This window comes from Crocodylus siamensis, chromosome 6, assembly GCF_052110815.1.
Source record: "Crocodylus siamensis isolate JL-2025a chromosome 6, ASM5211081v1, whole genome shotgun sequence".
Lineage (NCBI taxonomy): Eukaryota > Metazoa > Chordata > Crocodylia > Crocodylidae > Crocodylus > Crocodylus siamensis.
In genome coordinates this window covers 28753753-28772798 of record NC_143400.1, presented here as the reverse complement: position 1 = coordinate 28772798, position 19046 = coordinate 28753753, and the positions used below count along the sequence as shown (strand labels likewise).

Here is a 19046-nt window from a genome sequence, read left to right as displayed (position 1 = left end):
CAGGATACTAAACCCCAGGAACAACGTTTGTACCGAGTTAATTAAAAAATGACGCAGAACCAGTAAATTCACATTTTGGGGTCAATCCTCTCTTTTCCCTTTGTGTGTGCCAGCTGCCTTCTTTCTGCACAGCAGCACAAGCACCAGCCTCAACTTGGAATTTCCTGGTCTTTGTCAGCTTATCCAATGGAGTTTTCTTCTCCTTCACATACGCTCCCACTTCCCCCTTCCCCGCCCCCCCCCACCTCCAAGTCAGGTCTGCACAGTAGATGGACCTCTGTGATTGGAGAGAGGATATGTTGCAGTTTGAAGTACTCAGGGGCTCTTAAGTGCTGTCAGACGTGATTCCTGATGGTTCACAGATTTCTTTCTTTTTGTTTTGTTGCTGCTTATTCATGTAATGCCAACTGGATTTTTCCCCTCCTGAAGCATTCCTTTGACTGCTAAAAGAAGCTAGTCATTTTATAAGTCAGGTTAAAGAATCCAAGGAGGAAAACAAATTGGAGCGTTCAAAGCTGTGTGCTGCTTGCTTTGTTTCTTGGAGAACTTTCTCCCCTAGAATGTAGTTCTAATTTCCCTTTTTTTCATGTCATGCCATAAGTTAGGCAGGGGCATTTCTGAGCTAGCAGCGTGCTTCTTATTACAGTTGTGCCTAAATGGTCCAACTGGGAATCAGAGCCCTCTTATACTAGGCAAAGGTCTATGTGAGGTTGTCACGGGATGAGGTCCCTAGGTATGGCTATGATGCCCCTAGAGCTCTGTGACCATGCCAGTCTTGCCCAACAGGCACCCTTTTCCTCGCCTGCCACGTCTTGTTGGTAATTATAATAAATAGGGAAGCTGCCCTTGAGTTTGTGTTTGGACATGGTCCCGATGGACCACACTGAACCCTGTGGATTCTTGGACCCCTTTTGGGTCCTGCTGCAAATGTTTGCCTCACCGGACACCCTCAGCCTTATGAGCTAGATGCATGGCTCCAAAACCACCCCTTTACCATGCCCCAAGTCTCGCAGATGGTATTTAAATGTTGCCTCTCCCCAGCCTTGTCTCTGTGCCTGCACTGGCCCTAGGCTCTCCACACTGTAGTGGGCCCCCAATGAGGCCTCCTCCACCCCCAATAGCCTCTGCCCTGTCCCCAGGTTTAAATAACAACAGAAAGCACAAGCCCCTGGGCTACAATACAACAATTACATAGGGTCCATACTCTAACCCCTTTTAGAAGACAGGCTTCTCTTTCAATCTGCTGGGCCTCCCTCAGTACCTATGAGCTCGTATAGACCCTTAATCCTACTAGAAGCAGAACAGGTAGCTAATTATCTCCAGTTAGCTTCCTCTATAAGACTTCCTTCCCCCTTGGCTGCTGCCAGAGAACTAACTCCCTGGTCCCAGCCCTGAGGTTTATATGTGTCCAGGGCCCTGCCTTCTTCTGGTCAGCTGACCAGGTGCAGGTGCAAGCTAATTCCCTCATCAGCCTGCTGCCACAGTAACCTGCACCTTTGGGGTTTCTGCCTCATTCAACTCATTTGGACAGCAACTACACTACTGGAACTTGTGTCGCTGCCTAATTCCATCTGGAAACAAACATGTTATTGAGATTGCAAAGGAGGTAGGGAGGTCCAAGCCCCATATCTCAGTCAGTTACTTCTGTCTAGGTCTGCTCAGAAATGGTGTATCAAAGCCACTTTTCAACAGATGGCTTTTTGAGAAAATGGCATTTTTTGGTGACGAGTCTGCTCTCCATGGAAAATGTTGACTTCCCAGGATGACCTGAAGATCCTGCTTTCAGTCAAAAAATAAACTTTTTTTGCTTTTTCCATAAATTTAAAAAAAAAAAATCTTTAGGGGTAAAAAGAAAAAAATTCAACTGGCTCTGTTTCTAGCTCATTTAGTATTTTGTACTATAGTACTACAAACCAGGAGACCAACCCCCTATTGAAAACTTTCAGCTAGTGAAGAAAATACATTTGGCATGTAAGATTTCTTGGCATGTACCAGGCTTTCAATGAGAGCCAAAGACAGACCACACAGGGAGGTTAACAGCATCTCGTGAGCAGTACTGCATCATAAGGGCAATAACTGTGGGTAGACTGACCCTGAAATCATGGGATCAAAGCATCTTGAAGGGTGTGTGAGACTGCTTGGAGAAATCAGACACTCACTTAGCACAAGGGACAAAGCTGGAGAAGCCTGAATGCATGAAAGATTTGGTAACCTGGTATTCCATTACTGATGTTCAGCTGGTTATTGTTTAGCGCACACTGGGGACCAAGCCACCTAGAATTAATTGATAGATACTTTTTCATCCCCTGCTCTATTTATGAGTCCAAGGCAGGTTATATTTACCCATATAAATGGCAGCTGGAACAATTATTTGTAGTGAGTGTGGATGCAGTTAGGACCAAGCTGGAGCTAGTAATAGGAAGCCTAGAGCTACCTACAAACCAGCAATGAGTTAAGGAAGAGGAAGAGACCAAGGTAGGGACAGTATTGTAGAAACGCACCTAACTGGTTTGCTGTATTCTCATAGCATTTCCCTAGCAGGCTCAGTAGAGGCTTCAGGAACTGAATAGATAACTGAAACCCCTTCAACCAAGGAAGGTAGCTGAGAATTAAGGTATATTAACAGGGGATAGTGTGGGGAAATTTGTAGTTAAGTGCCTTGTTAAGTATTTCTAGGTTGCCCACAAGCTGTTGGGGGAGAGTTTCAAGGTACAAATGAGAGTTGGGTACCCAGCTCGTACTGCCAGTAGGTCCCAGCTGCTCTTTGTGCCTTTGAAATCTTCACCCTTTGCACCAACTGTAAGTGCTGTGGAGAAAGGGAGTTCTTGATAACCTGATACCTCTCACAAGCATTGCATTCAAATTAATCAAATCAAAAGGCCTGAGCTGTGCTATCCTCAATATTCACTTTGTTGGTTGTATCTATGATTATTCACCACATTTCTTGTCATTGCAGGGAAAACTGGATGCCCTGTGGGTACTGCTGCGGAAAGGTTATGACCGTGTGTCTGTGATGCGCCCTAAGCCAGGTGACAAGGTATGTGCCTTCTATAACAGCTATTGCACTTAAGAAACAATTCCTTGAACTATGTCTGCTGCTGAAATCCCTAAAGGTTCAGATTCCTGTGGCTCAGAGCATGGGGACAATTTGGGTAGACTGATCATATGCAATAACACAAGCCCATCAGGAGGAGCCAACAACTTGATTCAATTAGCTACAGCATTGCGAGCAGGAAAAAAAATGGTATGCCAAAACAATTATATGCCTTCCTTATTTACCCAGTTCTTATGGCTTAGCGAAGTGAAGGGAAAGCTCCCATTGATTTCAGTGGAGCTAGGATTTTGCTCTAATTTTAAGTTAGATGGACATTTTTTCTTTGTGTGAATTGTAGCATGAGATCCCAAGTCATTTTGAGACTCTAAATTTGGTGGCTCTTGGTTCTTCATTATTATTTCCTGGCAGGTAAAATTCTCCAAAGTGAAAGGAGATGGACATGGAATGCAGCGGGAGCTTTCCCATTTGTCTGTCTTGTACTCTCTACTATTTATTATTCATCAATTTGAGAGCCTGGGAAACAAACAGCAAGATTGCATGCGTTTCAATACACAGCATGAGTGAGCTGACATTACTGTGGGAAACATAACTTTGCATTTTCTAATGAGTTTAACTTGCAGACTTCCTCTGGTAAAAACAAACTGTTACTGTTTATACCTGCTATATATGTGAGTGTTTGTACTGACACTTACACAACTGTAAGTGTTTCTCTTATTCAGTTGGCATAATTACATCATGTTTATGTATGTGTGTGTATGTGTGTATAAAAAAAAAATTGTAGGGTTGTGTATTTGACTGGTTAAATAAAGCTCAGTCAATTGACCAGTCAAATATTGTAAAAAATTGCCAATAGGTCCATATAATGCACAGAAAAAACACAGATTTTACATTAAGAAATGTGTCAAAAAACAGTAAAAAAAATGATATTTCTGTCAAGAAAACTAAAACATGTAGTATTTTTGTAAAATTGCAATAATCTTTGATTGGTCAAATATATGCAGTCAATTGACTGGCTAGCTGACAATCATAGAACCATAGGCTGGAAGGGACCCCAAAGGATCATTGGGTCCAGCCCCCTGCATGAACAGGAAAGACATCTGGGGTCAGACACCCCCAGCCAGGTGACCGTCCAGTCTCCTCTTGAAGACCTCTAGGGTAGATTATTGCACCACCTCTGGGGGGAGCTTGTTACATAGTCTGGACACCCTAGCTGTAAAGAAGTTTTTCCTAATGTTCAGCCTGAAACTATCTTCCAGGAGTTTGTGGCCATTGTTTCTAGTTTTCCCCCAGGACGCCTTGGTGAACAGTTGTTCACCGAGCCTCTGATGTGTGTTTCTGATATAGCGGTAAGCCGCAATCAGGTCCCCTCTCAGCCTTCTTTTCTTTAGGCTGAAGAGTCTGAGATCCCTCAGCCTCTCCTCGTATGGCTTGCCATCCAAGTCCCTGATCAGACGGGTGGCCTTTCTCTGGACCCTCTCGAGCTTTAGCATGTCCTTGTTGAAGAGCAGTGCCCAAAACTGGACGCAATACTCCATCTGCGGCTGCACCAATGTTGAGTAAAGTGGGAGAATCACTTTGGATTTACTGGAGATGCATCGATTGATGCACGCCAGAGGTCTATTGGCCCTAGTGGCTACTGCGTCGCATTGCTGGCTCATATTCATGCTGCATTCTATTGTTACCCCCAGATCCCTTTCATCTGTAGTGCTAGTCAGGTTAGCGATGCCCAGCCTGTAGGTGTGCTGAGGGTTCTTCCTTCCCAGATGCAGCACTTTGCATTTTTCTATGTTGAACCTCATCTGGTTCCATTCTGCCCAACATGCCAGCCTGCCTAGGTCTGCATGTATCTGCAGCCTATCTGCAGGTGTGTCCACACAACCCCCATATCTTGGTGTCATCTGCGAATTTGGCCAATGGGCTTTTCATCCCCTCATCCAGGTCATTGATGAAGATATTGAACAGCGCTGGGCCAAGTGCCAAGCCCTGGGGTATGCCGCTGCCCACATCTCACCAAGATGACACCAATCCATTCATTTGGACTCTCTGTGTCCTACCCCGCAACCAGTTTTGTGCCCACTTGATGGTCCTGCAGTTCAGCCCAATATCTTCCAGTTTTCTGATCAGTACCTTGTGGGATACCAAGTCAAAGGCTTTCTGGAACTCGAGGTCAACCGCTTTTCTCTCATCCAGTTGATGAGTCACCTGATCATAGAAAGAAATGAGGTTGGTCAGACAAGACCTGCCTGCAACGAAGCCATGCTGGCTGTCATTCAGTATCTTGCTTTCTGCAAGTTTGTCACATATAGCCTCTTTGATGAAAATTTCTAGGATTTTCCCTGGAATAGAAGTTAAGCTAATTGGCCTATAGTTTCCCGGGTCTTCATGCTTCCCCTTCTTGAAGATGGGCACAACATTAGCCACCTTCCAGTCCTCTGGGATTTCTCCAGAGACCCATGATTTTTGAAAGACCTATGCCCGAGGCTCTGCGATTAGTTTGGCCAACTCTTGCAGCACCCTTGGGTGGAGTTCATCTGGTCCTACTGATTTATGTACCTCTAATTTCTTTAATTGATTGTACAGCAGTTCTATGGCAATGGTGGGAATGGTGTCAATCCTGCCCTGCTCGTTTTGTGCCCTACCTGGCATGTTGTTCCCCTTGGTCTCGTGAAAGACGGAGGCAAAGTAGTATTTGGGAGTTCCGTTTTTTCCTGAGTGGTAGTGACAGGTATCCCGAGGCATTGAGCAGCAGCCCCACACTCCCATTAGTTTTCCTTTTACTCCCTATGTATCTAAAGCAGGACTTCTGGTTATTGTTGATTCTTGTAGCTAATTTTAGTTTGGTTTCTGCCTTAGCTTGCCTAATCTGTTTTCTACAAGACAGTAGACAAGTAGTCTTCCTTAGAGACTCTCCCAAGCTTCCATTGTTTATACGCCTCTTTCTTTTTCTGGAGTGCTGCAACTTCCCTGCTTAGCCAAGAGGGGCTTTTGACCCTTCTGCTACTTTTTCTCCATAAGGAATGGATTTTCTCTGAGCCTTAAGGATTGTATCCTTAAGGAATGACCATTCTTCTTGTGCTCCCTTTACCTGTGGTCCTTGGTCTCTCAGGGCATTCTCTACTAGTGACCTGAGCTTATTAAAATTTGCATTTTTGAAGTCTAAGACTTTGAGCTTAGTACCTGTTTTGTCAGCCTTGTGACGGACCATGAACGTAATGATTTCATGGTCACTATCGCCTAGGCTGCCCTCTGTTTAAGTTGGTCACCAGGTCATCCCCTCTGCCCAGGACCAAGTCAAGAACCGCATTTCCTCTAGTTGGCCTGTGCACTTCCTGAGTCAAAAAAGCTCTTTGGTGCTGGTCAGGAAGGATTATGATCTATCTGAGCTGGCTGAGCACTCTTCCCAGGAGATGTCTGGGTAGTTGAGGTCACCCATGACAACCATGTCCCATGCATGCGCAGCCTCTGTTAGTTCACGGGAGAATGCTAGATCAAGTTCCTTCCCTTGGTTAAGCAGCCTGTAGTATACACCTACAGTCAGGTCTCTCTCACCGCACTTCCCCCAGAGCTTGACCCAGAGGATTTCAAGCTGATCTTTTTTGGCCAACATCAGCCTGTAGGGAGGTGTACTGCTCTTTCACATAGAGGGCAACACTCCCACCTCTCTTCCGTACCCAATCCCTTCTGTGAAGGACATAGCTCTTTATGACTATGTTCCAGTCATGAGAGGAGTCCCACCAGGTCTCCGTGATCCCTACTAGATCATAGTGCCCAGTGGAAAGCTTATTTGACCAATCAATTGAGCAGCTTGCCAACCCTAATAAATTGAGTAATTATATATATAATTAGTACAGAAAGGCAAGTTTATCTCTACCATAAATCAGCTGTATGCAGTGGGGTTCTGTCATGACTTCTTTTGGCCCAGCATTTTCATAAACATGTGCAGCAGTCAGAAGACTTCAGGAAACTCAGACAAGAAAAAGTACTGACAACCATGTAACATTTTTGGTGGAGATTCATCATTCTCTAATATTTGGCTCCACATATTGTTTTCCAGTGAATTAAGAAGCAATGTTTTTTTGTGAGTAGAAGCTTTAATACTTTATGTCTTCAAGAGGAAAATTGACTTAAATGTCTTCTTTGCCTGGGGGAGGAAAGTTCATGCTATGCAAATTGGTACTGCATGGCAATTTGTATGAACATTTTCCACAGAGATATGGATTTGAATGGTTTCTTCTTATTATTTGGATTGGTGTCTCAAATCGATGAGCTAACAGTGTGTTATTTGAAAGATTCGGCCTTGTTGCTCATTAGAAGCCAATTAAATCAATAGCAGTTTACATCAGAGTAATAAGCCGCATAGTATACCCTTTCACCTCCACACCCCCATTTATACTGTATCTCTGAGACAGTTTTGCATCCATTTAAATCCACACAGTGGTGTCACTCCAAAATTATACCAATGTAAGCAAAAGTGGAATTGCTCCACATGATGTGTGGTCAAGATTCCTGTTTAACTACAGCTCTGTTATGTCTTCCTTGAACTGTAAGGGGGCTTTGGTTTGAGTGCAGATGTCATGTGGTGTAATGGATAATCTGGCCTATAGCATATCCAGACCTAAATCTTCTGAACCCTTAGTTTGCTTAAGGACACTTGCAAACCATTTGGGCTAAGTACAGACAGTCAAAAAGCCCAAGGCTGAATTGATTCAGTCTTTGCAGGTTAGTTTAAGCTACACAGATTGAACCAATAAGCAAATGAACAGACATTCACTTTTGATTCAGGAAACATAGCCACATGCCTGCAGTGGCTCAGGCCAGAATCCAGGGGGATGCTAGAGCATGGCTCTCTAGCATGTATCCAGTATAGGCTGTGTGTTCACTTTGTCTTCCTGCTGCCCCCAGAGGTCTCTGGGATTTGCAGTCCACAATTACAGCAGCAAGACTCTGCAGGGTTGCTCATCTCCTCCTCTTCCTGCTTCCAGGTGCCTCTGAGATTTGTAGTCCACAGTTGCAACCAGAGCTAAGTAAGCAGGCAGGGCAGCTCCGTACTTGGGGGAAGGGAAGTTTAACCCCCACCCCTGGCCCCAGACCCCAGCAGGGGTTTGCCTGGAGGGGGCGGTGAGCCAGCCCTCACTGCTCCAGATAGGGAGCAGAGGGGCAGGGGCAGGGCCAGCCCTGCTCTCTGAAGCAGACAGCCCAGCCCAGGCCTGCAAAATGCTGGGATGCTGGCGGACTCTGATTTAACTTGAAGCAGGACGGGGGCTGAGACACAAGTTTCATAAACCGGTTTGACCTAAATCAGTTAAGTCTGATACTACATTCACTACATTCAACCAAGTTAATCTTAAACTAATTTCAGCCATTTCTAAATTGGTTTATATGCACTGAATTTCTGTTCTGTTACAGGTTGAAACCAGTTTCTGATCACTTAAACTGGTTTATGTGTAACTTCTGTCCCTAGCCTTGGAGTACTTTCCTGTGTGACATTTCTTTGAGCTTCAGCTGTTCCTAGAATAGCCTCTTTCCCTACTGTAGACCAAGCATCTATGCTTCTGTTCTCTGAACATCCCTCTGCCTTTTGTAATCACCTTCGTTTTAATTGAATGGTTGTGTTTTTTCTCTCATGGGATTGACATAACTACCAGGTGATGTAACCACCACCAGTGCAAGCCAAAGCTGTGCAATAATGTCTAAGCCAAAGGAAGCACTGCAAAGCACTGAAATGCTAGTGACATTTGTTAGTTTACACAGCTGAAGTTGGTAAACTAGGCTGGGTTTTCCCCTCCTGTTTTATGATTTCCCTTCAATTCCTCAATGATTATATTAGATTTAAGGTAAGAAAGATAACCTAATTTTGGACGAACAGGGCTCAGCAGGACTGAATTTCCTTCTCAGCTCCGCTGCAGGCTCCCTTTGTGATGTTGACCAAGGTATTTAATCTCTTTATGGCTCAGCTTTTTTCTCTGCAAAATGGGGGTATGGGGTAGTCCTCTGATCATTAGATTTCATAGATTTCATAGACATCAGGGCTGGAAGGGACCTCGGGAGATCATCAAGTCCAGCCCCCTGCCCAAAGGGCAGGAAGTCAGCTGGGGTCATAGGATCCCAGCAAGATAAGCATCCAATTTACTCTTGAAGGTGTTCAATGTAGGTGCTTGAACCACCTCCGATGGCAGACTGTTCCAGACCTTGGGGGCTCGGACAGTAAAGAAATTCTTCCTTATGTCCAGCCTGAAACGGTCTTGCAGGAGTTTGTGACCGTTTGACCTCGTCATCCCTTGGGGTGCTCTGGTGAACAAACATTGCCCCAGATCCTGGTGGATACCCCGATAAACTTATAGGTGGCCATCAGATCACCCCTGAGCCTGTGCTTTTGCAGGCTAAAGAGTCCCATGTCTCTCAGCCTATCATCGTAAAATCTGTTTTCCTGACCTCTGATCATGCACATGGCTCTCCTCTGGACTCTCTCAAGCTTCTCCACATCCTTTTTGAATTGTGGAACCCAAAACTGGACTCAGTACTCCAGCTGCGGCCTCACCAAAGCTGAGTACAAGGGGAGAATGACGTCCCGGGATCTGCTTGAGAAGCATCTATGGATGCAAACCAGCATTTTGGTCGCTCTACTAGCCGCAGCATCGCACTGAAGGCTCATGTTCATCTTGTGGTCAATGATGACCCCCAAGTCTCTTTCTTCTGTAGTGCTATCCAACGTAGCAGTGCCGAGCCTATAAGGATGCTGCAGGTTTTTCCTCCCAAGGTGGAGAACCTTGCATTTTTCGGTGTTAAACACCATCAGGTTCTCGTCTGCCCATTTGCTGAGCTTGTCCAGGTCAGCCAGATCACCCGCCTATCTTCTGGCGTGGATGCTTTGCCCCAAAGTTTGGTGTCATCGGCAAACTTGGCCAGTCCGCTCCTGACTCCAATGTCCGCATCATTAATGAAGATGTTGAACAAAATGGGTCCAAGGACAGAGCCTTGAGGGACCCCACTGGTCACAGGGCACCACGATGAGTGACTGCCATCAATTACTACCCTCTGGGTCCGACCACGGAGCCAGTTTCCCAGCCAGCAGATCGTGGTGGAGCCAAGGCCACAACTGGCCAGTTTTGCCAAGAGGTGATCATGGGATACCAGATTGAAGGCTTTTTTGAAGTCAAGATATATGACATCAATCTCTTCTCCCTCATCCAGGTGATAGGTCACCTGGTCATAGAAGGAAATGAGATTGGTCAAACAAGACCTACCCGCAACAAACCCATGCTGGCTATCCCTTAGGATGTTAGCCTGGGCCAGTCCCTCAAGGATGGCCTCCTTAATAAACTTTTCTAAGATCTTCCCCAGGATAGAAGTCAGGCTGATGGGCCTGTAGTTAGCCGGATCCACTCTCCTCCCTTTCTTGAAGATCGGCACCACATTGGCCTTCTTCCAGTCTTCGGGCACTTCACCAGAGCACCAGGAGTTTTCAAAGATCCGTGCCAGGGGCTGGGCTATGACGCTCACCAGCTCCTTGAGTACCCTGGGGTGCAGATTGTCAGGGCCGGCTGACTTGAAGGTATCCAGCTTCTCAAGGTGTTCCTTCACGAGTTAAGCGTTTATGGAGGGTAGGGGATCCCCATCACCCAGATCTCCCTGTCCCATAGCAGGCATGGGTGTCCCATGGGACTGATGAAAGACTCGGAAAAGTTGTCTACCTTTCCTTTAGCAAAATTAGGAAGATAAAAGCTCCTTGTCATGGGAGAGGAGACAAGAGGGGCTGGGAGAACCTATCAGATGTACAGTATTTCTATGTCTTGACGCTAGAGTGTCTTTGTAGTTAAAGAACTGACCTGGCACTCTCACAGCACGGCTCACTTCCCATGCATAGGCCAGCTGTGTAACCTTGGGCCAGCCTCTTTGCCCTTTCTTTGCCTTCCCTCTATATAGTGAGGAGATGATGTTGCCCACTGCATCCTGTGAGGTAAAATGCACCACGTTGTTTGAAGAGCTCAGTTAAATGAAATCCTAAATTTGGGTAAATTAAAACAAATGGTTTAATTAAAGCCAGCAAAGAAAATGAGGGGATTCCCAAGCCTGTTGCAATCTCAGTCTGTTGTTCTCTGGGCCATAGTTCTGAAGAAAGAAGTGCAAGCACATGGGCACGCCTGAGGTTATAAACCTCGTATGGTCTCAGTTACTTTAAGGTTAGCCGCTTCTCTGGGCCAGCACACATCAAACACTAGCTCATAAAAGGCATTCCCACTTCGGTGCGATTGGCTCCCTGTACCAGAGAGAAATCCAGCATAACGGTCAGTGTTGAGTGGCTTGGGGCAGCTGTGTGGAAACATCCACAAAAGCAGGCTGCAGCTGTCTGTGCAGCCTGGACATCGGAGCACAGATGCATTTGAGGTAGTGTTAATGGTTGAATTTCCCTAAAGACAGAACTAATGACTAAAAATTCCCCTCCTCACTGTGTAAAAGGAGAAATCCATGGAAGGGCCTTCAGCAGGCAAGCTGTGACTTCTACCAAGTGCGAGGGGAAGGGGCTCCCTTAACCAAACACAACCTGCTCTTCACACCAGGGTAACGTGAGATTTTCCCACAAGTAAGAGATTCTTCCTGGCATAAGCAGATTCAGCTGTCCCATATGATTCCCAATAAACCACTGGGATCCGGTACCATAAGCAGGATCAGTAGAAGTGAGGAGGACCTTGGTTTTGCCTGGGTTATGAAATCATTGTCTTGGATCTGCATTTGCAGTCTTGGGGTATTTCACAGATCTCTAGAAGATGGATTTGTTTTAATCCTGGCTTTGCATGTCGTGCTAATGGAAGGGGCACCTAACTCTCTAAGCGGATGCCTGTCACCAGAACTGAGATTGCACATTGCTATCTCTTAGAAGTAGTGCAAGGCTTATGCCCTAGGTCCTTGGAAACATAGCTGGTGCTGCTGTAAGGGCTTTCTAGAGGTGGGTCCAAAGCTGAATGTGGAATCGGGGAGCTGCTGTGCAGACCTCAGCCAAGCTCTAGCCAGGTCAGGTACTGCCGCTAGCTTATCCGAACCAGCATAGTCAGCACAACTTGCAGAAATGGCTTGGGCATGCTACTGTGGTTATGCAGCTGGCAGTCCTTCCTTGGGCATGTTTGCATGTCTGAGTGGCACTGCAGTCCCAGCAGGACCTACAGGGTTGATAGGGCCAGGGTCAGGGGGATTGAGACCAAGATCAGTGAATACCACCAGTCCAGGCAACCTCAGAATGAAACCCCTTTGTATTCATTTGTAGCTAAACCCTATCTTTTCTGTCCCTGGAGGAACACTGCACCGTGCATTTTCAAGAAGGGCTTAGATAAATATTTGGTGCTTTGCCGACTTAGACATTTAACAAGTCACTGGACATTTGCTGACAGGAACTGTTTATCATGTGCTGTTCCTAAGATGTAGAGGAGGAGGAGTTTGGGGGCAGGGTGAAATCAAATTTGTACCTTATTTCACTCTATTTTCCCCTCTTTCTTCCTTCTTTCCTCTCCTTCAAAGACAGAGTACGTTGACTTCAAACCTTCTGGTAGTGTTACATAGATACATTAGCACACCCACTTGATCCACTTAAAAATATAAAGCAAAATGAAAAGCAACTGAAAGGAATCTCTGTTTGCTTTGGAGCCTGAACTGTAATTGGCCAGGATCCCAGGATTACATCATTTTCATATAAGGAACCCCTTGCAGTAATCGGTTACTTTAACCTTTGCCAGCATATTGGCTGGGCTGTTCACATTGAGATGGTTCACATCAAGTAAAACATGGCTCTAGCTACCGCACTGTGTCACATCATTATTACCTTGTATTTATAGTGGTTCATGCAGTGTGCTAGGTGCCCTCCAGACACTGAGGAGGGGCTGGTCATTGCCTTGAGGGCCTTTTTGCTTTAGGCTGTGACATGGTCATAGGTAACATGTGATGTAGGTGAGGGGGGTGACAGCAGCAAGCATGCAGTTCATATAAAAGCCAGATGCACTGATTGAAACTGGGTGGCACATGGCCCTCGGATATAGGGCCTGTTCCTCCCTCTGCTCCATGCCTCTTCAGGAGGGGTCCGTTAAAGAGGGTCTTAAATCAATTTGAAGGAAGTGCAGCAGGGACTAGGAACAGGAGCTCCCAGTACTGCCACCATCTCCCACAGTAGCACTGAATGAGTTCCTTGGACCCCAGACTCCCCCCTCAAAAGGGTGTTTAGGCAGCTAACTCCCACTGATTTCATTAGTATTTGGGTACCTAAATAAGAATTAGGAGCCTAACACCTCTGGAGATCTGGTCCTCAGTGCCTGATCTGTAAAACCAGAGAAAAAACTCCCAAGGTCCCTTAGCTTTCCGCATCTCCATTGTACCTATCTCCATGTACGAGGATACTCTGCAAGGAAGTGTAACAAGGGACTCAGAGACTTGTGGGTGGGAGGCATTATGGAAGGCACAGAAGGGCTATGCTGTGTGGCTCTGCGCCTTAATATGATGCTAGTATCAGAGCTCAGCATTTCCAAAAGCCGTCCATGCCACTGCACCAGAGACGCTCAGTTGGCATAAATCAGCAGACCTGCCAGTTTACACCTGTCAAGGACCCACACCAGGGTGTTTATCTCTGTCTCCACTGGCCACACATTCCCAGTTGTATCCACAAGAAGGAAATGTGCAGCAAAGCCTGGGCCTTTTGTTTACAATAGCAGAGGGCTGGTTAAAGAGCATTTTTGATTGCAAAGCAGAAGGAAAGGAGAGGGGATGGAAAGCAAGACCTGTTTTGAAATTCATTCAGAGGAGCTGCGATGCACAAAGAGGTTGTGAAATTCTTGATGAAGAGTTGAACCTGGAAATGGTCTGAGGTTACCAGCAGACACAGCTGTTTCCAATAAGGCAAGGAAGTCAGGGTCACATGGGATTCCTGTGGTTGTCTCACATTTTAAAGGGACTAGGTTTGCATTTTTGCCTGTATTAGTGAGGTTATTTTTACATTCAAAACATCATCAGCTGAGGAGAGTTTTTAAAGAAAATATGAGCACTTTTATTGCGGAGCAAGAGAGCACTCATAATTGCAAAGTGCTCATTAATACAAAGGTTCCTTGTCATTATAGTAGCACCCACTAGTGGCCCTTTAAAGTTGTTGGCTGTATTTTCAGGAGAAAACCCTATCAACCTTATAAGTAGGTTGTAAAAACACGTTTTGTGCTGAAACTTGGCCTGCAAAATTGCATGCTGGGAGCAAATTATGTTTATAAATCTTTTTTTGGTAACTTTATTTGCATTGGTTTCCTATTAGTTGTGTGTGTTTGTGGAGGAAAAGTGCAACAAGGCCCTTCTGTGTAAATAAATAGTTTGCATAAGTTATCCAAAATGTAAGCAGGGGCCAGTGGGGGAACAGACAGTCACATCTCTAAGATAAACGTTATTTTGCAAATTTTCCACAAAATCACTTACATTGGTTTCTTACTAGATGTCACTGGAGCGATTCTATAGAAATTATTACAATGAGACTGGGGCTCTGCTAATTGTGAAAAATTTTAGAGGGAAACACTTGGTGATGTTTTTACAATAAAACAGGAAGAAATTCATTTATTTCAGGTGATGACATGAAAAACTTGTCTTACTGTGAAGAAAACGTCCAACATCTGAAATATTATAATTTTTTAAACCCGAAGGTAAAAATCTTTGCCACGAAAGAGTCCTATTTAACAGCCAGAGCCTATAACATTTTCCCCCATCAAATTAGTTTTTAAGATGCAGCCAAATGCCAAAACCTCAAACTCAGAAGATTTCAGATGCGTCTCAGGCTTCATGAAACAGGCATGGAAGTGTTGGAACAGGTCCATTGTCCATCCAGGAGCAGCCATTCCTGGTCAGGGCCCCAAATCTGCAAAGCATTTACATGTGTTGAACTTTAGGCAAACACCCAAGCCCCATTGAATTCAGAGGGATGCTAGCGCACGTGTCTGCATGCTTTGTTGAATCAGAGCTTAAACCCCCACAACTATGCAAAATGGGGAGACAAGGGAGCTTTTCCTGATCCCAGCTGGTGACTGTCTGAAAATCTGAAGTGGGAGGATTGATAGCCCTTTTAATTTTCATCCTGCTTACTATAATTATACCTCTAATGTGTCCCATTAAGGCTGAGGTCAGCTTACTATTCTCATATGGGAGCAGCATGAGCTTGTGGTCAGGGGATTAGACTGGGAGTCTAGAAGCCTGGAGCCTTCTCCATGCTCTATCACTGACTCATTTGCTGACCTTGGTCAAGCTAGTCAGCTACCTTGGCCTTCTCAGATTTTCTGTCTTCAAACCGGGGTAGTAATCCGTATTTCCCTTTCTAAAGCACTACCAGCTGCAAGGGTGAAATGTGCTAGGGATCATCACTGATACACTTAGGCTGAAGGCACTATTTTTAGAGGCAGTTCTTTGTTCAAGCTGCCATTGTCTGGTCAGTTCACTGGGTTATGGCATAATTGCACCACCAACATTCAGGGGTTGATCCGTAGATGGGACAAGGAGGGATGACCCTGTGGCAGATACAGCAGTGACTGCAGCGTTCTTTGGGCATCTCTGAACTAGTTGATCTACTGGAATCAGTCTAGCCACCCACACTGCATGTCCCCTTGGATAAATCACTTGGACACCTCTATCTTCTCTTCCCCATTGGTAATGTCTTGGGTTTTGTGAAGGATCCCCCCAGCATTGAAGGACCCCAAGCATTGTAATGCTAAGCACATGATATAGATGTGTGTTGCAGTTTTTAACTGATGGTGTGCTGGCTGGACATTCAGAGCCGCATTTTGAAAATATAAATTAAAAAACCATCATAGTGAATGATTTTTCAGTATCCAGTGGCAATAACTTGGCATTTCCCCTTTTTCCACTATTCCTGTGCTTGGAATGCCTTTAAACTGCTGTGCATCAATAAATGTTTCTGGAGACGAGAGATTTTGACTATTCTGACTTTTGGGGGATTTAATTCTCTTGGTTGTACGAGAACACTAAGAACCCCCATTATTCCTTCTGAGGCTCTCTGCAGAAAAGGCAGTTACTGTATATTAGTGCAGCACTGAAATAATCACAAGAGCTAACTTTATTTAAGGTGTGATTTGAACTGATGCAGGAAACCACCCCCCCTAAGCATCCAGCTATGGAATTTCCACTGCTGTGAGTTACTGGACAAACTCCCTGGCCTAGGAAGATTTCTCAGAACTGCCTAGGAGAGAAGCATGGTGTCCGTAGGTGCCGCGTGAGAGGAGCCTTTCCATATAATGGCCTGAGAAATGCAAGGGGGATTTTCAGAGCAGAAGGCAAAAACAGGCAGTGCAATTGGGGCAGTCACACTTTCCTTTACATGCAGTAAGTCATTCTGCAGCAGCTTTGTGAATGTACAACAGGCCAAGACTAAATTCACAGGGTGGTGCCAGGCCAAAAATGGGAAGGCTTTCAGGGGAAAAATGTTGAAAGAAACCAAGAAGAGAACTCGAAAAATGATTCCATGGAAATTCTGGGTGGGGATTTTTTTTTTTTTAAATTAAAGCTAAAACACAGAAAAGCTTTCAGTTTTTTGTAAAATGAAAGAGATCTCAGTATATCCATGGATAATTTCAAAGTTCATTCAGAAAAAGGTCAGCTACAGGGACCTCTAGACAAACAGGATTTCATAGATTTCATAGACATTTGGGCTGGAAGTGACCCCAGAGGATCATCAAGTCCAGCCCCCTGCCCTAGGGGCAGGAAGTCAGCAGGGATCATAGGATGCCAGCAAGATAAGCCAAATGTGTCTTGAATGCATTCAAAGTGAGCGCTTGAACCGCCTCCAGTGGCAGTCTATTCCAAACCTTGGGGGCTCGGACAGTGAAGAAATTCTTCCTTATGTCCAGCCTGAATCAGTCGAGGCAGAGTTTGTGACTATTCAATCTTGTCATCCCTTGGGGCGCTCTGGTGAACAGACGTTCCCCCAGATCCTGATGAGCACCCCTGATAAACTTATATGTGGCCATCAGTTCACCCCTGAGCCTGCGCTTTTGCAGGCTACAGAGCCCCATGGCTCTCAGCCTGTCATCGTAAGGTCTGTTTTCCTGACCTCTGATCATGCACATGGCTCTCCTCTGGACTCTCTCAAGCTTTTCCACATCCTTTTTGAATTGTGGAGCCCAAAACTGGATGCATTACTCCAGCTGCGGCCTCACCAAGGCCCAGTACAAGGGGAGAATGATGTCCCGGGATTTGCTTAAGAAGCATCTATGGATGCCAGCTAACGTTTTGGTCACTTTACTAGCCACAGCATCGCACTGAAGGCTCATGTTCATCTTGTGGTCAATCATGACCCCAAGTCTCTTTCTTCTGTGGTGCTAACCAGTGTAGCACTGCCGAGCCTATAAGGATGCTGCAGGTTTTTCTTCCCAAGGTGGAGAACCTTGCATTTTTCGGTGTTAAACACCATCAGGTTCTCGTCTGCCCATTTCCTGAGTCTGTCCAAATCTGCCTGGATCGCCCACCTGTCCTCAGCTGTGGATTCTTTACCCCAAAGTTTGGTGTCATCAGCAAACTTGGCCAGTCCACTTCTGACACCAATGTCCACATCACTGATGAAGATGTTAAATAGTATAGGCACTAGGACAGAGTCTTGTGGGCCCCACCAGTGACCATGCACCAAGACAATTGGCTCCCATCAACCACCACTCTCTGGGTCCTGCTGCAGAGCCAATTTCCCAGCCAACAGATCTGGAGGGCAAGGAATCTCCCTTACCCAGGCCTCCCTGACCCACAGTGGGCAGGGGCGTCCCATGGGACTGGTGAAAAGCTGACGCAAAGTATCTGTTTAGCAAGTTCACTTCTTCCTGGGCATCTGTTGTCAGTTGTCCCATCTGGTTTAGCGGGGTCCAATGTCGCCCTTGCTTTCCCTCTGGCTCCCCACATATCTAAAAAAGGACTTTTTATTGTCCTTGATACTTGTAGCTAGTTGGAGTTCTGTGGCAGTCTTGGCTTTCCTGGTTTGCGCTCTGCAAGTCCGGACCAGAGCAGAGTATGCCTCCTTGGTGGTGGTTCCAGTCCTCCATCCCTCGTAGGTCTTCCTTTTAAGACACAGGAGGTCTGCCAGTTCCCTGGAGAGCCAGCGGGGCTGCTGTGCCCTTTTGCTGCCTTTCCTCCGAGACGGGATGGACTTCGCTTGTGCATCCAGGATTGCTCCCTTGAGGAGCAACCACTTGTCCTGAACTCCCCTCTCCTTTGGGTTGTGGCCCTTAGGGCCTCTCTGACAAAGATGAGTTACCATGTGTATTATGCTCAAAGCGGATGTACACTGTACATCACTACCACAGCAGCCAGAGATGGGATGAACTTGCTTACGTTACCCTGTAGAGAAAGTGAAGACATTATTTCCTGTGGGACTCTAATAGATTTCCAGAAATATACATGAGCCCTGATGGAAAAATTTGGATTCAGACTCATGACTTTCCAGCCCTACTCCTACAAAGCAGAGCGTTTGGAATTCAGGACTTCAGTTTGGTCCCATCCATGTTATGTACCATCAAGAGCAGGTTATTAATTACAGATGACAGGGTTAGGATAAAAGCTATGGTGTTCAAATGATATCAAGTTTTGGGGTGCAGCTAATGGTAAGTGCCCCCAGGAAGCTGACAGGAGAAGAGTACGATCTCCTGTTCTGCAAACCAGGGAAAACCAAGCACAAGAACAGTGGTCCAGTCAAGAGGAGGTGGTTCATCACTGGTTCGTGCATCTGGTGACAAGAAAGCTCCAGGGATCTGCCAGGAACCATGGTTCACAAGTTTCCCAGGACCCATTTCAAGGAAAAGGCCCATAGTTTGGGTGGAACAGGTCAGAATAAGTGGTTACCAGCCATATATTTGCTCTCTGTCTATTTACAGGCTTCACTTTACATAGTGAGGTAATCAGATCAGTTACCAGCTACACATACGTTGTATCTGGGTGTGTGAGAGGTTATTTTACAACATTGGTGAGATTAAAAAGAGAGGAACTGTTC

General features: G+C 45.7%; 1 protein-coding gene across 2 annotated transcripts in view; it reads left to right on the top strand.

Moving 5' to 3' along the window:
* ANTXR1 (ANTXR cell adhesion molecule 1) overlaps positions 1 to 19046 on the top strand; it is a 155151-nt gene that overhangs the window by 115899 nt on the left and 20206 nt on the right. For both annotated transcript variants that reach the window (XM_090051159.1, XM_090051158.1), the window contains exon 17: positions 2957 to 3037. In XM_090051159.1, the coding sequence (XP_089907285.1) occupies positions 2957 to 3037 (81 nt within the window). The remainder of the gene's footprint in view (positions 1 to 2956; positions 3038 to 19046) is intronic.